This window comes from Pristis pectinata, chromosome 26 (assembly GCF_009764475.1).
Source record: "Pristis pectinata isolate sPriPec2 chromosome 26, sPriPec2.1.pri, whole genome shotgun sequence".
NCBI classification, from domain to species: domain Eukaryota; kingdom Metazoa; phylum Chordata; class Chondrichthyes; order Rhinopristiformes; family Pristidae; genus Pristis; species Pristis pectinata.
This window is the reverse complement of record NC_067430.1, coordinates 8196190-8216213: the sequence shown is the minus strand read 5'-3', so window position 1 is coordinate 8216213 and position 20024 is coordinate 8196190. Positions and strand designations below refer to the sequence as shown.

General features: G+C 39.7%; 1 protein-coding gene across 1 annotated transcript in view; it reads left to right on the top strand.

Moving 5' to 3' along the window:
- Nucleotides 1-20024, top strand: part of nphp4 (nephronophthisis 4) — a 285812-nt gene that overhangs the window by 253496 nt on the left and 12292 nt on the right. Inside the window, exons 21-23 of the mRNA XM_052039598.1 lie at nt 4719-4793; nt 7109-7265; nt 13143-13228. Of these exons, the coding sequence (XP_051895558.1) occupies nt 4719-4793; nt 7109-7265; nt 13143-13228 (318 nt within the window). The remainder of the gene's footprint in view (nt 1-4718; nt 4794-7108; nt 7266-13142; nt 13229-20024) is intronic.

Below are 20024 nucleotides of genomic sequence, written 5' to 3'. Positions count from 1 at the left end.
ATCCCCATTATAGTATCAAAACACCTTGAAACTCTGCCCTCAATTAAATAATTTTAAAGTTTAGTAAGTATTGTAATGTAGGAAACTAAATTACCAAAGTGTCATAGTTTGGGTGAGTGTAGTCTGTTGTTATTTCCAATTGTGCCTATTTTACTGAAACCTCTCCTGGGTGGTATGTATTTGTATCAGAACCTGACTTAGTTCTGCTGTACTCATGACTGACGTTCAAAGAGCAAAAGTGCTGGATGCTGATGGGGCGGAAGAGATTGAACAGCGTGAGAAGACTGGCAGTACAGTATTTCTGCTAGTGGCTATTTAACTGAGCCACTTTATTAGCTGGATTTTGCAGGTTTCGCCCTGCTTTCGTCCTTACACGTCCAGCTATGCCAGCTGACAAAGTTGCATCGGTTTTAAATATTTCTGCATCTATCTGAAGTTAAGAAATATCAAAAACTATTAAACATGAAATAAAGAAGTAAAATCCTCTAAATATTTGAAAAAATCAACTAAGAACACTGAAACCATTTTAAATAATAAGAAATACAAACACTTTAGAAAGAACTTGCCTTCACCCTACCTTGCTTCTATGAAGCTGCACAGATCCCATTGAAGTAGTGGGTCTGCAGATCCTGGGCAAGTTCTAACATGGGTTTTATTTTGGAACCAATGAGACTGAGGGAAGATTTAATTGACCCTATTTTCTGTAGGAGAGAATTAAGCGACCAAGGAACACGGATTTATGTTAATTAATTAATGAATTAGAAGAATGTTGAGCAAAAAATGTTTGACTGAACAAGAGGTCAGGGTTTGGAATTTGCTGCCTGCAAGTGTGGTAAAGGCAGAATTCTTAACCATTTAACGAGTACCCAGGCAAGCACTGGAAGGAAGGACAAAGGGCAGCAAAGTGGTGCATCTGGCAGAGTCACTGCCTCACAGCTTCAGCGACCTGGCTTCAATTCTGATCTCTAGTGCTGCCTCTGTGGAGTTTGCATGTTCTCTCTATGACTGTGTGGGTTTCCTTTGGGATATCTGGTTTCCTCCCACATCCCAAACACCTGCGGGCTGGTAGGTAAATTGGCTGCTGTAAATTATCCCATGTGTGTAGATGAGTGGTAGGATCTGGGGGAGTTGATGGGAACGTTGGGAGAATAAAATGGGTTAGGGTAAGATTGGTGTAAGAATGGGTGCTGCTGGTCGGCATTGGCTTGTGGGCAAAGACTAGTCATATTTGCTTTTTAGCCTGAACTGTATAAAATGTGGCTTGTATCCTGAGCCAATCACAATCTCGTTGATTAATGATATAGAGTCTCCAATATGGGTCTGAAATTGACCAGTATTGTCCAGCTCTTCAGGGTGTCTGGTGAGAGCCACTTGATTCTTATTGATTTTCTATAATTTGAGATAGCTGAGGAACGATAGTAAATTATGCATGTGGTACATAGTGCTTACATGATTAAAAAAACATGAACAAAGAGTGACTTAGCTTTTCCCCAGTGTCTGCTAACTATGGAATTGTTCATTGTTTTCAACCCAGTGATGTAGCAAAATAAATGCTGGGAGCAGCTAATTACTATGCACTGAACTGAGCAGGCTTCTGATGTGTGTAATTTGATGTGGATTCAGAAACACAACGGAAAGCACACAAAATTCCCCAGAATCAACATGGAAGGAAGCTACCCTGATGGTGCAATTGGAGAGAGGCTCTGCATCACACAAGATGATGCATTTCATCACCAAACCATCAGGGGATATAGTATTTAAATGTTAATTTGTGATTTTCTCGGAGGAGCTTTCTGGTTGCAAGATTTTGTTCGGCTAAGAATACTGATGTTTTGCAACTCTGACTTTCCTTTGGTTCTAAACATTTTTTGTGTGGAAGAAGCTTCACTTTGAACAACTCTGGGCTTCACAGACTTCATAGAATATAAAACAGTACAGCACAGGAACAGGCCCTTCGGCCCACGATGTCTGTGCTGACTGTAATGCCAATTTAACCTGCACATTTGCCTATACATAGTCCATATCCCTCAATTCCCTGCCTGTCCATGCTCCTGTCTAAGTATCTCTTAAACATTGTTACCATTTCAGCTTCCACCACCTCCCTTGGCAGCACGTTCCAGGCACCTACCATCTTCTGTGTTTAAAAACTTACCACATGTATCTCCTTGAAACTATCCCCCCTCTCACCTTAAAGCTATGCCCTCTAGTATTTAATATTTCCATCCTGAGTAAAACACTCTGAATATCCATCCTGTCTCTGCCTCTCATAATTTTATATACTTCAATCAGGTCTTCCCTCAGCCTCTGACGTTCCAGAGAAAACAATCCAAGTTAATCCAGCCTCACCTTATAGCTAATAGTCTCTACTCCAGGGAACATTCTGCCGAACCTCTTCTGCACCCTGTCCGAAGCCTCCACATCTTTCCTGCAATGTGGCAATCAGAACTGCACACAATGCTCCAAATGTGGCCCAACCAAAGTTTTCCAGATCCTTGAAGCTATTTGGGAAAAGTTTGACCAGTTCACTCCTTATACAAACTTAGATTTCCAAAGTGCGTTACTTTAAATTGTTTAAAATATGACGATGCTTTCATTGAAGTAATGTCCATTGGAAAATCCTGGCTACAGATAATACCATGTAGCATTTTTAACACTTGGTTTCCTAGAACCTTAAAATAAGTGCCTGGTGGGATAGTTGTTACGTTGATTTTAATTTCCCAAAATTCCCTAGAATTAGGGAAGATTCCGTTAGATTGGGGAGAGTAAATATAACTCCCTCATTTAGGGAGGGTATCAGAAATTGGGAAGCTACAGGTCACTTAGGTTAACATCTATCATAGGGAAAATGTTAGAAGCTATTATTAAAGACATTATTGCAGAGATTAAGGCAATCATGCAAAATCAACATGGTTTTGTGAAAGAGAAGTCATTTTTGATCAATTTGTTGCAGCAGGTGCTGTGAACGATGGGGAACTGTATGATAAGTAGATTTCCGGAAAGTGCAATAAGATGCCACATCAAAGATTATTGCACAAAATTTTAGCTCATGGTGCAGGAGCTAACGTTTGTCTTGGATAGAAGACTGGTCGGTGAGATGTAATGAGTGGTATGACACACAGATCATGCTGGGCTCTTTACGTTTTACTGTTTAACAAGGGTTTGGTTGATACATTTGCTGATGACACAAAGAATGGGGGGAAATTTTTGAAGTGGACATACGGATGCTACGAAGAGATATAGGTAGGTTACATGAGTGGGCAAGATATGACAATGTGGGAAATTGTAAAGTTGTCGATTTTGGCAGGAAAAGTGAAAAAGAAGAACTTTATTCAAATGGTGAGAGATGGCAAAGCTCTGCGATACAGAGGTCTGGGGTTTCCAAGCGGGTGATTGGCAAATGTCTAGTATTCAGGTAGCACAAGCATTTGGGGAAGCTAACAAAATATTATTGTTTACTGCTAGCGTAATTGAATACAGAAGTAGGGAGGTTATCTTTCAGTTAATGCAGGGCTTTGGTGAGACCACATCAAGAGCACTGTGTTAGAAGCAGTCCTGAGAAGGTTTATTGGATTAACACCTGGAATGGGCAGGTTGTCTTTTGAAGAAAGTTTGGACAGGCTAGGCTTGATCTGCTGGAGTTTGGTTTCGTGTTATCCAAGGGCTCTTGACAAGGTGGATGTGGAAAGGATGTTTCCTCTTGTGGGAGAATCTAGAACTAGGACTCACCCATTAAGATGGAAATGAAGTGATTTTTTTTCCTGCAGAGAATCATGAATCTTTGCAATACTCTTTGATCAGGGAAGATAGAAGCAAAGTCTCTGAATATTTTTAAAGCAGAGGTAAAAAGATTCTTGATGAGCAAGGGATTGAAATGTTACCCATGGATGGGCAGGAATGAAGAACTGAGTGAAAATCAATAGGAAAACTGCAGATGCTGGAAATCTGAAATAAAAGTAGGAAATGCTGGAAATACTCAGCAGGTCAGGCAGTATCTGTGGGAAAAGAAGCAGATAATGTTTCGGGCCAAATAATGTTTATCAGGGAAGGGTCTTCGACCTGAAATATTAGCTTTGTTTCACTTTCCACAGATGCAGCTGCTGAGTATTTCCAGCATTTCCTGTTTTCAGTGTACGTTTGAAGTTATAATCAGATCATCCATGATCTGACTAAATGACAGAGCAGGCTCAAGGGATGGAATGGCCCAGTCCCGCTCGTAATTTATATATTCACACTTAAACAACAAGCAAGATTGGAGTTTTCAACAATGCTGTAAGTCTCGGTGAATGACTTGTATGGAAGTGGCTCACAGAATCCTACATCATATAGCAGTAGGATGCAGGTTCAAATCATCGCTTCTGCAGTGTAAGTTATCTCTCACCCATTGGACTGAGCTACAGAAGGGAAAATCAGAATTCTACTGCTTTGCTCACAGACAGCACATCAGTAAATTGTTCTTTTTACTTCTGCTTTTTACTTTCATCTTCCTTGTTGTTAAAGTTAGCAAAGATGGGAATTGTTGAACATAGATATTGAGTCACTGTGGTTCTGCCATTTACTTCTATCTGACTCCCTGATTTATAGAGTAATACCAGCAGAGACTTGGCTGTCAGCAACATGTCTACCATTGTGACAGGAGTTGCTAAATTGATAAAGTGAGAAAATCAATAGATAAAAAATATTTTGCTCATGGCTAACCATTGCAAACATTTTTTTCTCAGGGTCCAGCTAATGGGAGTCTTGTAAGAAAGAACCTGATTAATCAGCAACAGTCCAACACACCCAAGATAATCGAAGTATGTATCATCTTATTAACAGTCTGTCTCTGAATGTGCACTGTTGTTCTAACTCATAACCTCCAGCTGTATATTCGCCATAGTCTATTTGCTGTGTTTTTCATCTGGTGGGGTGAAAGGTAACAGTTCTTCAATTAATTTAGTCTTGTTTTTCAGATTGAAATTATTTTATTCTAAAATGCAAGTGACATTGTTTCACAGATTGGTCCATGAAGCATTTAGTAAATAAAAGCCAAAAAAACCCCACACAGTTGGTCAGTCAGTTTTTGCAGACTGGGAGTTCAGTTCACAATCTAAAATCCTATTCCTTATTTACTGTGAGTGCTCTTGATAATTGCCCTCCTGTCAGAAAATCAAGCATAAATACAAACAGGATTACCTCAATTAGAAATCCTAGGAAGGCAAAACCAGACACTTGCAGAACAGCTTCCTGCTTCCCACTGAAATCAGAATGGTATCACAGGAAAAACCCAACTCCTGCTGACCCATGGCAAAGCAAGTCAGCACCATTCTTCTACATCCCAACAACCCTGTGCCCGTCCTACTTTTGTCACACATGTTAGTCCCAACATGAATAAGATCTGCTTTCTATGTAAATTCTATATACCAACACCTCCCCAACAATGTAGAGTTTCAAAAAGATGAAGTTCACCACAGTATTAGATATTATAATCATTGCTACAAAAGCAAAATGCTGAAATACAAAAGTGAATTCTGGAAATATTCAGCAGGTTTGGCAGCATCTATGGAAGAGAAACAGAGCTAATATTTCAGGTAAATGACCCTTCATTGAAATTGGAAACATTTTGACATGTAGGGAATGTGGAAAGAACAAAAGGGAAGACCTGTGAATGTCAGAGTCATAAGGTCATAATGTATGAGAGATTAAATGATGCAGTGAATAATCCTGCAAGTTAAAAGATTTGGTTGTTGTGTACCATCTACAGGATGGAGCCTAGCAGTTTGTGTTGTTTCTTCACCAGCAGTTCCCAAACCTATGACCTTCATTGTTTAGAAAGAGAACGTTTACAGGTGCAAAAAGATATCACCGCCTGTAGATTCCCCTCCAAGTCGCACACCATGCCGACCTAAAAATAAATAGTTTAATCTTCAACACAAGTTCAAAATCTTGGAGCGACCAAACTAACAGGATTTTAACAGCTTTTTAGTTGAGTCTCACTATCACACTTTTAAGTGCTGTTAAAGATCGGCAACTGATGCCTGCCCAACCAGTAATGCTTACATTTTGGGGCTGAATGTAAAACACTTGGTCTGGAGGAGTATTGAGGACAGCATAAGCATTTCCTGAAATTGTTATGTCCAGTAGTGTTTGAAGTATCTCATCAAAAGATGCTGTTCCTTCATCTTGCTTTAAGCCTTTGTGGAATAGTTTATGAAGCAAAGATCTGAGTAAGACAGAGATTTAAAGTGTCAGTTGACCAGAAGCTCAGGATCAAATTTTGTGGAATCAATTGAGCTGATTGCAAAGCAATCACTTGATGTGTATTTGGTCTCCCCAGTGTAGAAGAAACCATATCATGAATAGTAATAATGGTAAACTAAATTGAAGAAGAGACAAGTAAATCATCTATTCTCCTGGAGGGAATATTTGGGATCCTGGATGGTAGGACGTGAGGAGTCAAAAGGGCATAGCGAGCTGCCTCGGGAAGAAGAAATATAACAGATCAAAGATCCTGTCAATTATAAAAGTATAATAAATATTATATTTGGTATAATGATTACAACCACTGATATACAACCTCCTTGTAAATTGTAAATATAGTTACAATATTATTTATTTGGTCAACTAAATTCATTGTTACTAATATATGATAAATTAAATCACTTAGGATATCCCAGAGAATTACCTCCCAACACATTGAAATCAAGTTATAGTTTTGAGTGTGGTACTGTTTCTATACAAGCAAATATCCCAGTCAGTTTGTGCATAGCAGGATCTACCAACAAACAATGCAATGAATGTTCAATGAATATGTTCGGTAGTGTTGATAGAGAGACGAATATTATTCACTGCCCTTTTTGGAATATTAATTACCCCTGTGTGTGAGTGAGCTTTTTAACTCATTGGCAGTAGTGGTCTTACCTGAACGAAGCTGTGATGAATAATAAATTGCTGGAATTTGTACATTTTACTTCTGTAAGCAGCATAAGAAGGATTTTAAAAAGGAAACACACTGGTGGATTTTGTTCTGATCAACAAATCTCCAATTGTACTTTTGCGTTGTTTGAGGTTCATTGTATTTTCTTAAATTTTAAAAATAATTGTATTGTAGTTACCTGTAATTTTATTTCAGGTTTATTTTAAAATCGAAAATCAGAAGCCAATTGCCATCCTACATGTGAATGTTGCAGCTCAGCCATATGTAATTGATCAGACATTCCGCTTTTACCATCCCGAGCTGACATTTCTGAAGAAATCTATCCGCCTCCCTCCACTGCATGTTCTGAAAGGTATCGTTTTATTTGACTCTGATAATGTACCGCTTCTATTTACTTCTATATATTTTTCATTGGATGTATTAAAATGCTGCTTCCTTAATATTAAAATAAAATCCCCATTCGTGCAATGATGTTGACTAAATGATGTAGAATAAGTTTAGTCCCATGTGGTCGCATATACATTTTTCCCTTCTCCACAGTACCATTTATTTTTCCTAACTGCCAGCAAAGCCTGTGTTGAATAAGTTGGCAGGGCCAAGAACATAGGCGGTCATTGTGATTTCTAGGTGGCTGGCTATGCATTGAATTTCCAACCTTTCAGCATTCTTTCCTAGTTTGCAGTGATCTCACAGTGAATGAGGGGGAGCTTTAGTTCATGTTTAACAATATGGTCCATGTATAAGGAAAACAGGCACAATTCCCTAATCACCCAACCAGCAGTTTAGAGTCAATGTGATGACTCAACACAGGTCACTGGATTTGGCACTTGAAGTAGCCTTCAACAGTGGAATTTACAGAACAGAAATAGGCCATTCAGCCCAGCTATTCTGTGATAATATTTATGCTCCACAAGCGCTTCCTTAGACATAAAACCATCTAACTCAATCAACATATTTTCCATTCCTTTCTCCTTCAAGTACTTAACTACCACTCCATTAATAGCATGCATCTGTGCACTTTGCATTATTTAGTCCAATTTTTAAATCCAAACCACACATTGAATAGAAGGTGTTTTGACTGATTTTTCTTTGCTGGATTTGGAAGCAATTATCTTGTACTTACGACTGCCAGTTTAGTACTTCCTCATGCTAGAAATATTTTCTATTTATTACCCCATCAAACCTCTTCATAACTTTTAAATATTTATTAGGTCATTCTTCAGCCTTCAATTTTCTAAAGTTCAGAGTCCAGGTCTGTTCATTTAATTCTTGATGGTAATAACCTCTCAGTACTATTTTCATTCAGATGAATTATATTTGTAATTTATCTATATTTTCTTTCCTTTTTGTAATACGGAGACCAGAATTGTACCCTGTGTGGTCTAACCAGGTTTCTAGACAAATGTAAATTAACTTGGAGCAAAAAACTGCAAAAGCTGGAAACTTGAAACCAAAAGTACTGAAACACTCAGCAGGTCAAGCAACATCAGTGGGGAGAGAAATAGAGTCAATGTTTTGCATTAAGAACATAAGAGCATAAGAAATCAGAGCAGGAGGAGGATATTTGACCCCGTGAGCTTGGCTTATTCTTCAAGAGGATTGTGGTTAGTGTTCTACCTCAAACCCTGTTTTTTTTTACCCTACCCCATGTCCCTTGATTCCTCCAATGTCCAATTATCTATCAATATCTGTTTGAACAGAGTCAGTGATTGAGTCTCCACACAGCTCCAGCATGAAGAACTCAAGGATTCACCGCTCTCTGGGGGCAGAAGTTTCTTCTCATTTCAATCCGAACTGACCAACTCACAGATCTAGACTCCTTAGCCTGAGGAACCATCCTCCCTGCATCTCCACTATTGATCCTCAAAATATTTTGTAAATTTCAATGAAGTTATCCCTCTTCTAAACTCTAAAGAATAGAGGTGAAGCCTTCTCAATGAGTTCTCATATATCAGACTTGCCATCCCAGAAACTAGTCCAGTGACTCTTCACTACATTTCCTCTGTTGCAATTATATCCTCCTTTTGGCACAGAGACCAAAATTTTACACAATACTCCAGCAGTCATCTCACCAGACCATTATTGTGTATAATTGTAATAAGGCATCCTCACTCTTGTACTCAAATCCTCTTCAATAAAATCAAAAATATCATATGCCTTCCCAAATGTCTGCTGCACATCTATGTTTGCTTTCAGTGAGTTATGTACAAGGACACCAGGTCCCTTTGAACAGCAACATTTCCCAAGGTCTCACATGTAACAAAAAAAAACTTAATGTTTTTGTTTTTTCTACTAAAGTGGAAAAGCTCATGTTTTTGGTTCTCTAGTATGTTTGGGAAGTTTTTTGTATCCTTTTCCATGAAGAGAAACACAAATTATTTGTTTCATTTCTCTGCCAGTTCCTTGCTCCCCATTGCAAATCCTCCAATCTCTGTTGGTAAAAAACCGACAGTTGCCCTTGCTAGGCTTTATCTTTGAATGTAGCTATAGAAGTGCTTATAGTCTGCTTTTATATTTCTTGCTCCATTATGCTCATATTCTGTTTGCCTTTCTTTATCCATTTCTTCATCAATTTTTTGCTGAATCCTAAACCACTCCCAACCTTCTAGCTGACTTCAATATTGGGCAACTTTAAAAAAAACCTTTTCTCTTCGATTTAATACTAGCTTTAATTTCTCCTGTGATCCATAGTTTCACCACCTTGGACACAGTTGTGTCCTTGACCCTTAAAATAATGTATTTTTGTTCTAAGTCGCATGTTATTTCTTTAAATGCCAGCTATTGCCTCTCCTTTCCCATACTCTTCAAAATATTTTACTAGTTTACCACAGTCAGTTTGCCTCTCATTGCTTCGTAGTTTCATTTGTATAGATTGAAAATCCTTATTGAATGACATCACTTTGTATAAACTTCTATCCTGTTATGGCCATTGTCACCTTGGGCTGAGAGCAAAATTATTAATTAACGCATGCACTGTACAAAACTTAACGTAGCCTGTTCTCACATTGGCTTCTCAAAACGCTGATCTAGAAATTCATCGCATGTACATTCCACCTCGCAAAATACAGCCAGCACTTCTTTAACTGCCCCTATTTAACTTGTTAAACCAAACAATATCATCATTTGAAACAGTTCATTTTATGACCGATTGCTCTTGTAAATTGAACAGCTTTTTATAGCTTCTTTCAGTTACATGGGTTAAATAGAACTGAGTAGGAGAGAGATCTGATAATCAAAACTCTATCTTCCCTGTTGTTCACTGTGTCTTCAGCTTCTTGGTCTGCACACAGGAGGTCAAATGCCAGTCATAGAAAATTAGAAATTAGGAGGAGTAGGCCATTTGCCTTTTCAAGTCTGCTCTGCCATTTAATATAATCATGGCTTAACATCCAAATTCAGTATCCTATTTCTGCTTTCATTACATATCCTTTGACTTCTTCAGCCATTGGAACTATATCCAACTGGGAATTTTACAAGTTCACCACTCTTTGAGGGGAAGAAATATTTCCTTGTCTCAGTCCTAAATGGTTTACCTCATATCCTTAAGCTGTGACTACTGGTTCGGAACTTCCCCACCATCTAGACCATTCTTCCTGCATCATGCCTGTCCTGTCTCATCAGGATTTTATAACTTTCAATAAGGTACCTTCTAAACTCTCGTGACTTGCTTTGTGATTTCTTATAATAGTTTCTAGCATTTTTCCAACTACCAGTGTCAGGCTAACAGATTGGTGGCTCCCTGTTTCTTCTCTCCCTCCTTTCTTAAATGCAGAAAATAATCCAGAATCTATAGAACTCTGGAGAACTATAATCAGAGCATCATTATGTCCATTGCCACTTCTTTCAAAACTCTGGATATAGAACATCATCTTCTTTGGATTTATCAGTTTCCAAACATTAACTTTTAGGATTTCTTTACTGATGTTTATTTATTTTCCTTATTTACAATGGATCCTTGGTTATCTTGTATGTTTGGAAAGCTTTTTGTGTCCCCTCCATGAATACACACACAAATTATTTGATTAATTTGTGTGCCAGTTCTTTACTCCCCATTGAAAATTCAATCTTTGTCGGTAAAAACCCACATTTGCCCTTGCTAGTCTTTATCTTTTTATGTACCTGTAGAAGTACTGTAGAAGCCCAAACATCCCAATTTCTTTACACCACAGGCCTGCTACCCCAGTACTCAGTGTGGTGGGCCATTGTTGCACTCCCTCCAAAGCAAGAACATCTTTCCTCAGATAAGGAGGATAAGTGTCAGATAAGACACACAATACTTGAGTTGTGATCTCACAGTGGCAGTTGCACGATTTTATAATTGCTGTAAGATGTCTCTGCTCCAGTAATAAAATCCTCTTGCTGTGAAGGCTAACATATCCATGCCTCCTTGACCACATGCTGCACAGCATGCTTACCTCCAGTGACTGTTGTACAAGGGTACCAATGCCCATGGCACCTCCCCCTTTTCTAGTCTCTCGTCATTCAGATACTAATCTGCCTTCCTGTTATTGCCAACAAAGTGGATAACCTCACATTTATCCACATTATACAGTATCTGCCACTCTCACAACCTGTCCAAATCACCCTAAAGTCTCTCTGCATCCTCCTCACAGCTCCCACTCCCACTCATTTTGTGTCATCTGCAAACATGGAAATATTACATTTAGATCCATCATCTAAATCATTAATATGCATTGTGAATAGTTAAAACCTGTGGTATTCCACAAGTCACCATCTGCCACTTAGAAAGGGACTTGTTTATTCCCACACTTTGTTTCCTCTCTGCCAGCCAGTTTTCTATGCCAATCCCATATTCTTTAATTTTTCATACTAATTTCTTATGTAGAAGCTTGGCAAAAGCCTTCTGAAAGTCCAAATACAACAAATCCTCTGGTTCTTACCCATCCACTCGACTAGTTATATCCTCAAAAAATTTCTGAATATTTATCCAAGCTGGCTTTGACTAGTCTTGTCAATATTTTCCAGATGCTCTCCTGTTTCACCCTATTACACCCTTAATAGTAGATTCTAGCATTTCCTGTACAACCAATGTCAGTTCAATAATTCCATGTTTTATTTTTACCTTCTTTTTCAGACAGTGGAGTTACATTAGCTGCTCTGACCACCAATGCATCCTCTATTTCTTGGCCACTTCATTAAGTTCTCTGGGATGTAGACTATTGGGCCCTGGGGATTTATCAGCCTTCATCCCCATCAATGTCCCTGCACCATTTCCCCACTAATATGGATTTCCTTCAGTTCCTCCCTCACTGTAGGTTCCCTAATATTTCTGGAAGATCATTTGTGTTTTCCTTTGTGAGGACAGAATCATAGTATTTGTTCAGTTGTTCTGCCATTTCTCTGTTCCTGGTTATGAATACCCTTGTAAAGATCCTACATTTATCTTCACTGACGATTTCTCTTCACATATCTGTCAAAGCTTTTACAGTCAATTTTTATGTTCCCTGCAATCTTACTCTTATACTCTATTTTCCTCTTAATTACTCCTACGGTTCTCCTCTGCTGAGTTGTAAACCGTTCCCAGTCCCAAGGTTTGCTGCTGTTTTATTCTTGTGCCTGACAGGAATGAACAATTGTTGCAGTGCATCCATACATTCTTTAAGTATATGCCATTGTCAATCTACTGTCAACCCCTTAAGTAATGTTGCCCAATCTATCTCAGTTTTGTGTCTAAGTTGCCATTGCCGGAAAAAAAAAACAAAGGAGATTAAAGTAGATAATTTATTGATTATATTTGCATATTGTGTTCACACTATAAAAGTTGAACTAGGATTCTTTAGCAATAAAATGTCAATTGAAAGAACCAACTAACTGAACACACAGCAATGAAACAAAACTTTTGATTTTTATGACTCAGTTTCATACTTCACAATATATTTACTCTCAACATTTGAGATATAGGATGATGCTGAGACAATTTGTAGGTTGATTCTGGGGGCGGGGGGGTGGATGGTGAGAAAAGGACATTTTCTTCTACATCCAGCAGTGGAGCAGTTTCACAATGGACAATGCCTTTGCCAGCCAAATGGTCGTCAAAACTGTTAGCAACATAGCTTCACTGTCCAAATTGTTTTCCCCAAAATCTCACATCCTGCAGTCATTTATTCTATACATGTAAATTGCATCTTTTGTTAATGAGATGACAAGATTTGTGTTGTTGTTTTAGTTCCTACAGTGCTATTTGTGAGTGTCATTTGAAATTTTCCAGGTATGACAGTGCAGACGTCACTTGCTGAGTTTCAAATCCATGTCCGCTGCAGCGATTTAAACGTCATTTGTGAAGCAAAGAAAATGGTATGTTCTTGTCTTACTCAGGTTAGCAGCTCTAATATTTGAATGCTTTTGGCATCTTAGGGCCATTTGTGCAGAGAAACGCCTGACAGTCACTGAGGAGATGTGATGTATGTGACAGGGAATTCACTGTGTATAAATGATAGGTGGGGGAGAGGATGACATGGGAACAATGATGGAGCATGGGTAATGAGGAAAGGGAGCTGGGGAGGGTGAGAGGAGAGCTGCAATGGGGAAAGGAGGAATGAGGGAAGAAAGGTTGATTTTGAGTGTGGGTAAAGTACCTCACCACCAGTGTGCTGTATCATGATATCAGCACTTGAAAAAGGTCATACGAAAATGCTGTGCTTTTTGTAAAGCTCAGTCTTTTTAAAATTGCTTGCAAGATGCATTGCTGGAACCATTGTTTACTATTTAATAAATAATTGGCATTCGGGAATGGAAAACAACTGTCAAAATTGGAGGATGGCACTGAATCAGGTACAGTTAAAGCAAAGCATAACACTGACAAAATACAGGAAGACATAATTGTACTTGCAGAGTGGTCATGTAAACTCACAGAATGTTTGTGTAAACTTGCAGAGTTATTGTGTTTTTGGCAAATGATCTTTAATATAGAGAAATGTACGTAGATCTTACTTGGAAAGTAAGTGTTTTATAAGTGGAGGAATAAGGGGATTGGGAGGGTATAGATACTCTTCTTCATAGGCATTCCTTAAGGGTTGAGGATAACTTGGCTCCACTTTGGTTTTGCAGATTCTAAGGTGGCTAATGTGGGAACCACAAACTCTCCACAAGTGGAGCAGGAGATGACAGACAATGTGGGTGGGTGGGTAGTTTGCAAGATGGTGCACTCCTTCTCCTGCTTATGCAAGTCTTCTGTGTGTTCCTGATGCCTGGACTCAGGGTTCTTAATGCCATCCTGATTGCTTGACTTGGAGTGGTCATGGGCCAGGGATTTGTTGCATTTCTTGGATAGTTTGCTCTGTCTGCCTGGTAATCTGTTCACATGACAGAACTCTGAATTGAGTGTTTGGTTCAGGGGTCCAGTGCTGTCAATGTAAGTGATGTGTCCTGCTCAATTTAGCCAAATGAGTGTAATTAGGGCTTCAAGCTGGGGTGGTTTAGATGACCTGGGTTCTGGAGTGTAGTCGTCGAACAGTTTCCCATTACTTCTGAAAATTATCTCCACCCCCCCCCCACCCCCCCTCCAAGAAGTTTGTTGGAGGTGAGATGCAATATTGGGTGTGAAAAGTTGAGAAAAGAATTGGGGCAATGTTGCAGCCTTGTTTAACTCGAGTCTTCATTGAGGTTGGCTCTGTGAAGACCTGCTATAAAGGCCATCTACAGCCCAATTAGCCAAGGGCACAACTCACTGAGAGCGAAGAACAGAGTAAATGTATCAGGCACCGAGAGGCATGTTGGAAAGAGTGCTTAAAAAACTTTAACCCTTACTGTTTCCTTGAACTGAGCACCCTAGATTCTGTCCCATAGTAATATATTAAGTCCTGTCTTGTTGCCACTCCTTACCGACGAAGCTGAAAAGGCCATATCCCAACTCAAAAACATCAAGGCATCTGTAGCAAGCTCTATCCCAGCTCATGTTCTAAAACTCATCAATGAAGAGTGACGAATGCACAATTTAATTGTCCAGCCAGCTCCATCACAGGTACAATCCTCCCCACCGTCGAGGACATCTTCAAGAGGCAGTGCCTCGAGAAGGCGGCATCCATCATTAAGGACCCTCACCATCTGGGACATGCCCTCTTCTCATTACTACCATTGGGGAGAAGGTACAGGAGCCTGAAGACCCACACTTCCCCTCTACCATCAGATTTCTGAATGGTCCATGAACCAATAAACACTACCTCGTTATTCCTCTTTTGCACTATTTATTTATAACTTGCATTAATTTTTATGTCATGCACTGTACTGCTGCTGCAAAACAACAAAGTTCACAACATGTCAGTGATAATAATTCTGATTCTGAAGATGAGGATATACCAGAGGGCCTCAGATGTGCTAGAATTGTGACCATCTTCAATAAAGGTGACAGGTCTGACTGTGGCATCTACAAAGGGGTCTCCATGCTGTCTGCTGTAGGGAAAGTCATCACAGGTTTTCTTCTCAACTGCCTCTCCCCAGTAGCTGAAGATTTGCTCTTGAACGGTGGTGTGACTTCTGTCCATGTGGAGGCATAACAGACATAGTCTTCACCGTATGACACTTCCAAGAAAAACACAGATTTCAGCACCGTTCACAATATATGTTTTTTTCAATCTTATAAAGTCTTTGACTTCATCAGTAGGGAGGGATTTTGGACCCTCTGCAAATTCTAATGCCCACAAAAACTTGGCTCCATTTTATGTTTACTCCATGATGGCATGTAAAACCATGGTTCAGATAACACAAATTATTAAATTTAATATTCAATAAAGCTACTGAAAGAAAATACAGTGCAAAGAGCGTGCATTTTTAGAAAGAGAACTGAAAAGCAGACAAACTTGTACAGCACATTGATTACACTGCAAGGAGTACTATGGACAGTACTGTTGTCAATCTAATAAAACAATTTATTTTTAAACAATAAAACAATATATTTGATTTTCAGATATAAATGTAGTGCTGGAATTAAAGAAAAAAACATACTAAGATGATACCTGAAAGGTTGTACTTCTCAGGAAAGATTGAACATGCTGATCTATAAAGTGAAAATACGTGATGAATTATGTAATTTAAAAAAAACTTCTCTTTACTCATTTAGACATGAGAAGTAAAATGAACTACCACTGAAAGGTTTTCTAAATATTTAGTTTGATTGATGTTAAGGAAATACATCCACCCTTCGTCATTAGTCCAACTACTCCTCCTTTGTGTGTTTGCAAAGTTAATATTTTCTTCATGTCTTTGCATAGTTCCAGTTCTATCACCAGGAAAGAACAATCATTTTAAAATGGCAGTTTATATAACCCTCTTGCTGTTACCAGCAGGTGTGTGTAACTTTCCTTTATTCCTCTTTCTCATGGTTTAAAAAGGTAACTGTTTTCCTCCCGTTTCTTTTCTCTCTGCTTCCCCTTCAAAGGTTCAGCAAAACTTGCCTGGCCTTGCAATTTTACTAAAGCTAACCCAGCAGTTAGACTTAAACAGTTTTAAGCAATCATGATACCTTTTAAATTGGTCAAGCTTCCTCGTACATCTTCTGAATGGCTTTTCTTTTAAGTTTTATAAATAAAGTAAGAAGAGAGAATTGTATTTAGAAATCATATTTCATTGCATTGGGATGCCCCAAATTCCTTTACAAACCATTACCTCAGTTTTGCAGTGACGGCAATACACACAGTTAGCTGTAACAACAAGCAATGTGATAATTACTTGATAACCTGATTTAGGTATTGGTTCAATGACGAGAACTGACCTGAACTCCATAACAAGCTCCACTGGTTTTTGTATAGTGCTTTAGGTTCAGTTGCTTTTGTGCCTGAGGGCAGACGTGGCCTCAGTATTATGTCTCACCCAAATGGCTCCCGTCCTGTACTGGAGTGTAAATCCAGATTTTGTGCTCTAGGCCAAGGCTTGAATTGCTCTGAGTGTTAGAAACATTTGTTATATTTTACAGCTTTGACAGCTAGCTAAGGAGATGTGGTGTAGCTGGCTTTCCTTCAAAAATATCTGCTGCAGGAACAGCGCAAGTTCTAATCACTTTTCTAAGGTCAGCAACAAGTGTGCCTGGCAGGCAGCTGGCCCCAAATTCTGGGCTGTCATATTCACATTATCAGATGAGATAATGGATGCGCACTGTTTGCAACTATCTTAGGTGCTTTCACATCTTCAGTTTTTCCCACTGAAGATGATAATGCAACCTTCACGTTCTGCAGAGAACACTGGATCATTCTGTGACAGGAGGATTAAGAGAGGATGGCTGTCAGTGATAAATTTATAATGAATGATGAAAGAGGCAAACACTTCAGCTGACTTCTAAAGCTATAATTTGTAGGAGATTCTGTTGCAACCTTGAGCAAAATAAAGTAATATATAAGGAAGTCCTTTCATGGGGTTGGACCCAGTTATTAATTACTTTGAGTGCTGATAATTATCCAGCTGGATGGATTAACCATTAAAACATGGTGTCATTCGTTGCATCCGGTGTTCCCGGTGCGGCCTCCTCTATATCGGTGAGACCCAACGCAGATTGGGTGACCGCTTCGTCGAGAACCTCCGCTCTGTCCGCCGCAAAAGCGAGGATCTCCCGGTGGCCATCCACTTAAATTCCACATCCCACTCCCATACTGACATGTCTGTCCACGGCCTCCTCCACTGCCACATTGAGGCCAGACGCAGGTTGGAGGAACAACACCTCATATTCCGCCTTGGGAGTCTCCAACCTGACAGCCTCAACATCAATTTCTCCACCTTCCGGTAACTCCTCCCCTCTTCTCCCTTTTCTTTCTCCCTCTGCTTTGTCTTCCTCCACTCCTGTGGCCCCCCTCCCCCCTTCTCTTCCCCCTTCCCTGCCCTCATGACCAGCCCATCCCTTCCCCCACCCTTATGACCTGCCCATCTATTCCCCACCTCCTTCCCTTTATTCCATGGTCCACTGCCCTCTCCTAGCAGATTCCTTCTTCTTCAGCCCTTTGCCTCTTCTACCTACCACCTCTCAGCTTCTTACATCTCTCCCCCACCCTCCTACCTTCTCCCTCTCACCTGAACTCACTATCACCTGCCTGCATGTGCTCCTCCCCCTCCCCTGACCACCTTATTCTGGCTTCTGCCCTCTTCCTTTCCAGTCCTGATGAAGGGTCTCGACCCAAAATCTCTCCATGGATGCTGCCTGACCTGCTGAGTTCCTCCAGCATTTTGTGTGTGTTGCATTAAAACATGAATATTTATTTCTGTATCTAGCACACTACTTGGATCATTAATGTTAACTACTGAACAGTGGTGACTCCTATTTCTCTTTATTAGATGGTGCCAAGGAGGTCACTTATTGGCTTCTAAAATAGACTGGTGGAAGCAGAGTTGCTGACAGCATTTAAGAAGTGTCTAGACAAGCATTTGAATCGCCTAGGCTTAGAAGGTTAAGGACCAAGTGCTGGAGGATGGCATTAATACGGATGGGTGCCCACTGGTTGGTGTAGATGTGATGGGCTGAATGGCCTGTTTCCATGCTGTATGAGTCAAGCAATATCTTTTTCCCATTATTGAGTGATCCAATACCAGAGGGCATGCATTTAAGGTGAGAGGGGGTAGGTTCAGAACGGATGTGAGAGGTAAGTTTTTTACTCAGAGAGTGGTGGATGCCTGGAATGTGTTGCCTGATAGGGCGGTGGAGGCAAATTCACTGGGGGTTTTTAAGAGGGGCTTGGATGGGCACATGAATGAGAGGAAAATGGAGGGATATGGACATTCTGTAGGTAGGAGGGATTAGCTATGTCGGCACAACATTGTGGGCCGAAGGGCCTGTTCTGTGCTGTACTGTTCTATGAGTCTACAGATCGGATCCCAGAATGGTTACAGCATGGATGGAGGTTTTTTTGGCCCGTCAAGTCCCTGGTGGCTCTCTTCAATCCTGCTAATCTCATTCACCCATCCCTCCCGATGGGCCTGCAAATTCTTTCTTTTCAGAAATTTATCCAGCTCCTTTTTGACTGCTATAGTTGAACTTGCAGCCACAATGACTCCAGCAGTCGTTCCACTGCACTCTGAAAATAATGTTTCCTCATTTTTGGTTCTTCGACCAATCTCTTTCATTTTGTGTCCCCAAGTTCTTGTTCCCTCCAACAATAAGAAAAGTTTCTCTCTATCTACTCTTTCTATTCTCATGATTTTAAATGGCTATATCAGATCTCCTCGCAACTACCTCTGTTATAAGAACAACCTCAGCTTCTCCAGTCTTTCCATGTAAGTGAAATCACTTATCCCTGCAATCATTTTGGCAAATCTCTTCTGCACTCTCTTCAAAGCTTTCATGTTTTTCTATGGTATGATGAGCAGCATTGGACATAGTACTCCAGTTGTGGTTGAACCAGTGTGTATTAAAGCGTCATGATGATTTTCTTGCCCTTGTTCTCTGTATTTATAAGGCCTCTACCTTTCCACGGAGACCTACTGATTGCTACCAGTTCTCCTAAAGACTGGCTTTTTCTTTCTTAGGCAGTCCCTTGGGGTGCTAAACGTTAATTGGAGAAAGTTGATTTTATCTCCCACCTTGTCAGCCTTAGGGGGAAAGAGGATTATAACTTGCTGGTCTGCATTAATGGTGGTATCTTTATTCATTTTGTGCTAACTGTATGAAGGTTGTATCAAGGATACCCAGAAGACGAACAATATCTTTACAGGGATAAACCTATTACAAACAGTATACCCTAGCCTAAATATAGAGGATGGATGGTACCTTATGTTCAGTAGAAATATTGATGCAGATCGGTTAGACTGAATGGACTATTTATTTGCTATAATATTCCACATAATTCTATGGATGAATTGAGGGAAGTAGAGATACTGTGAGATTGTTTGATTTATCCCCATGGTCAGGACAAGAAGTTGCTGTTTCCTAAAATATAGGCTCTCAATGGAGTAAACTCAATAAACTATTCTGAATTTTTGTTTTTTAAAATATCTGTGAATGATTTCAATAATTTCAGTGCTAGTGACTTAAGTTTTTTTTAACCAAGGTCTTTCTTTGGGATCTGTTCATTTACTTCAACTCTTTCTATGTGATAACCAGTTCACAGTCCATGCTAACATGCTTTCTCTAATGCCACGAGTTCTTAATTTATGCACCAGTCTCTTGTATGGTAAG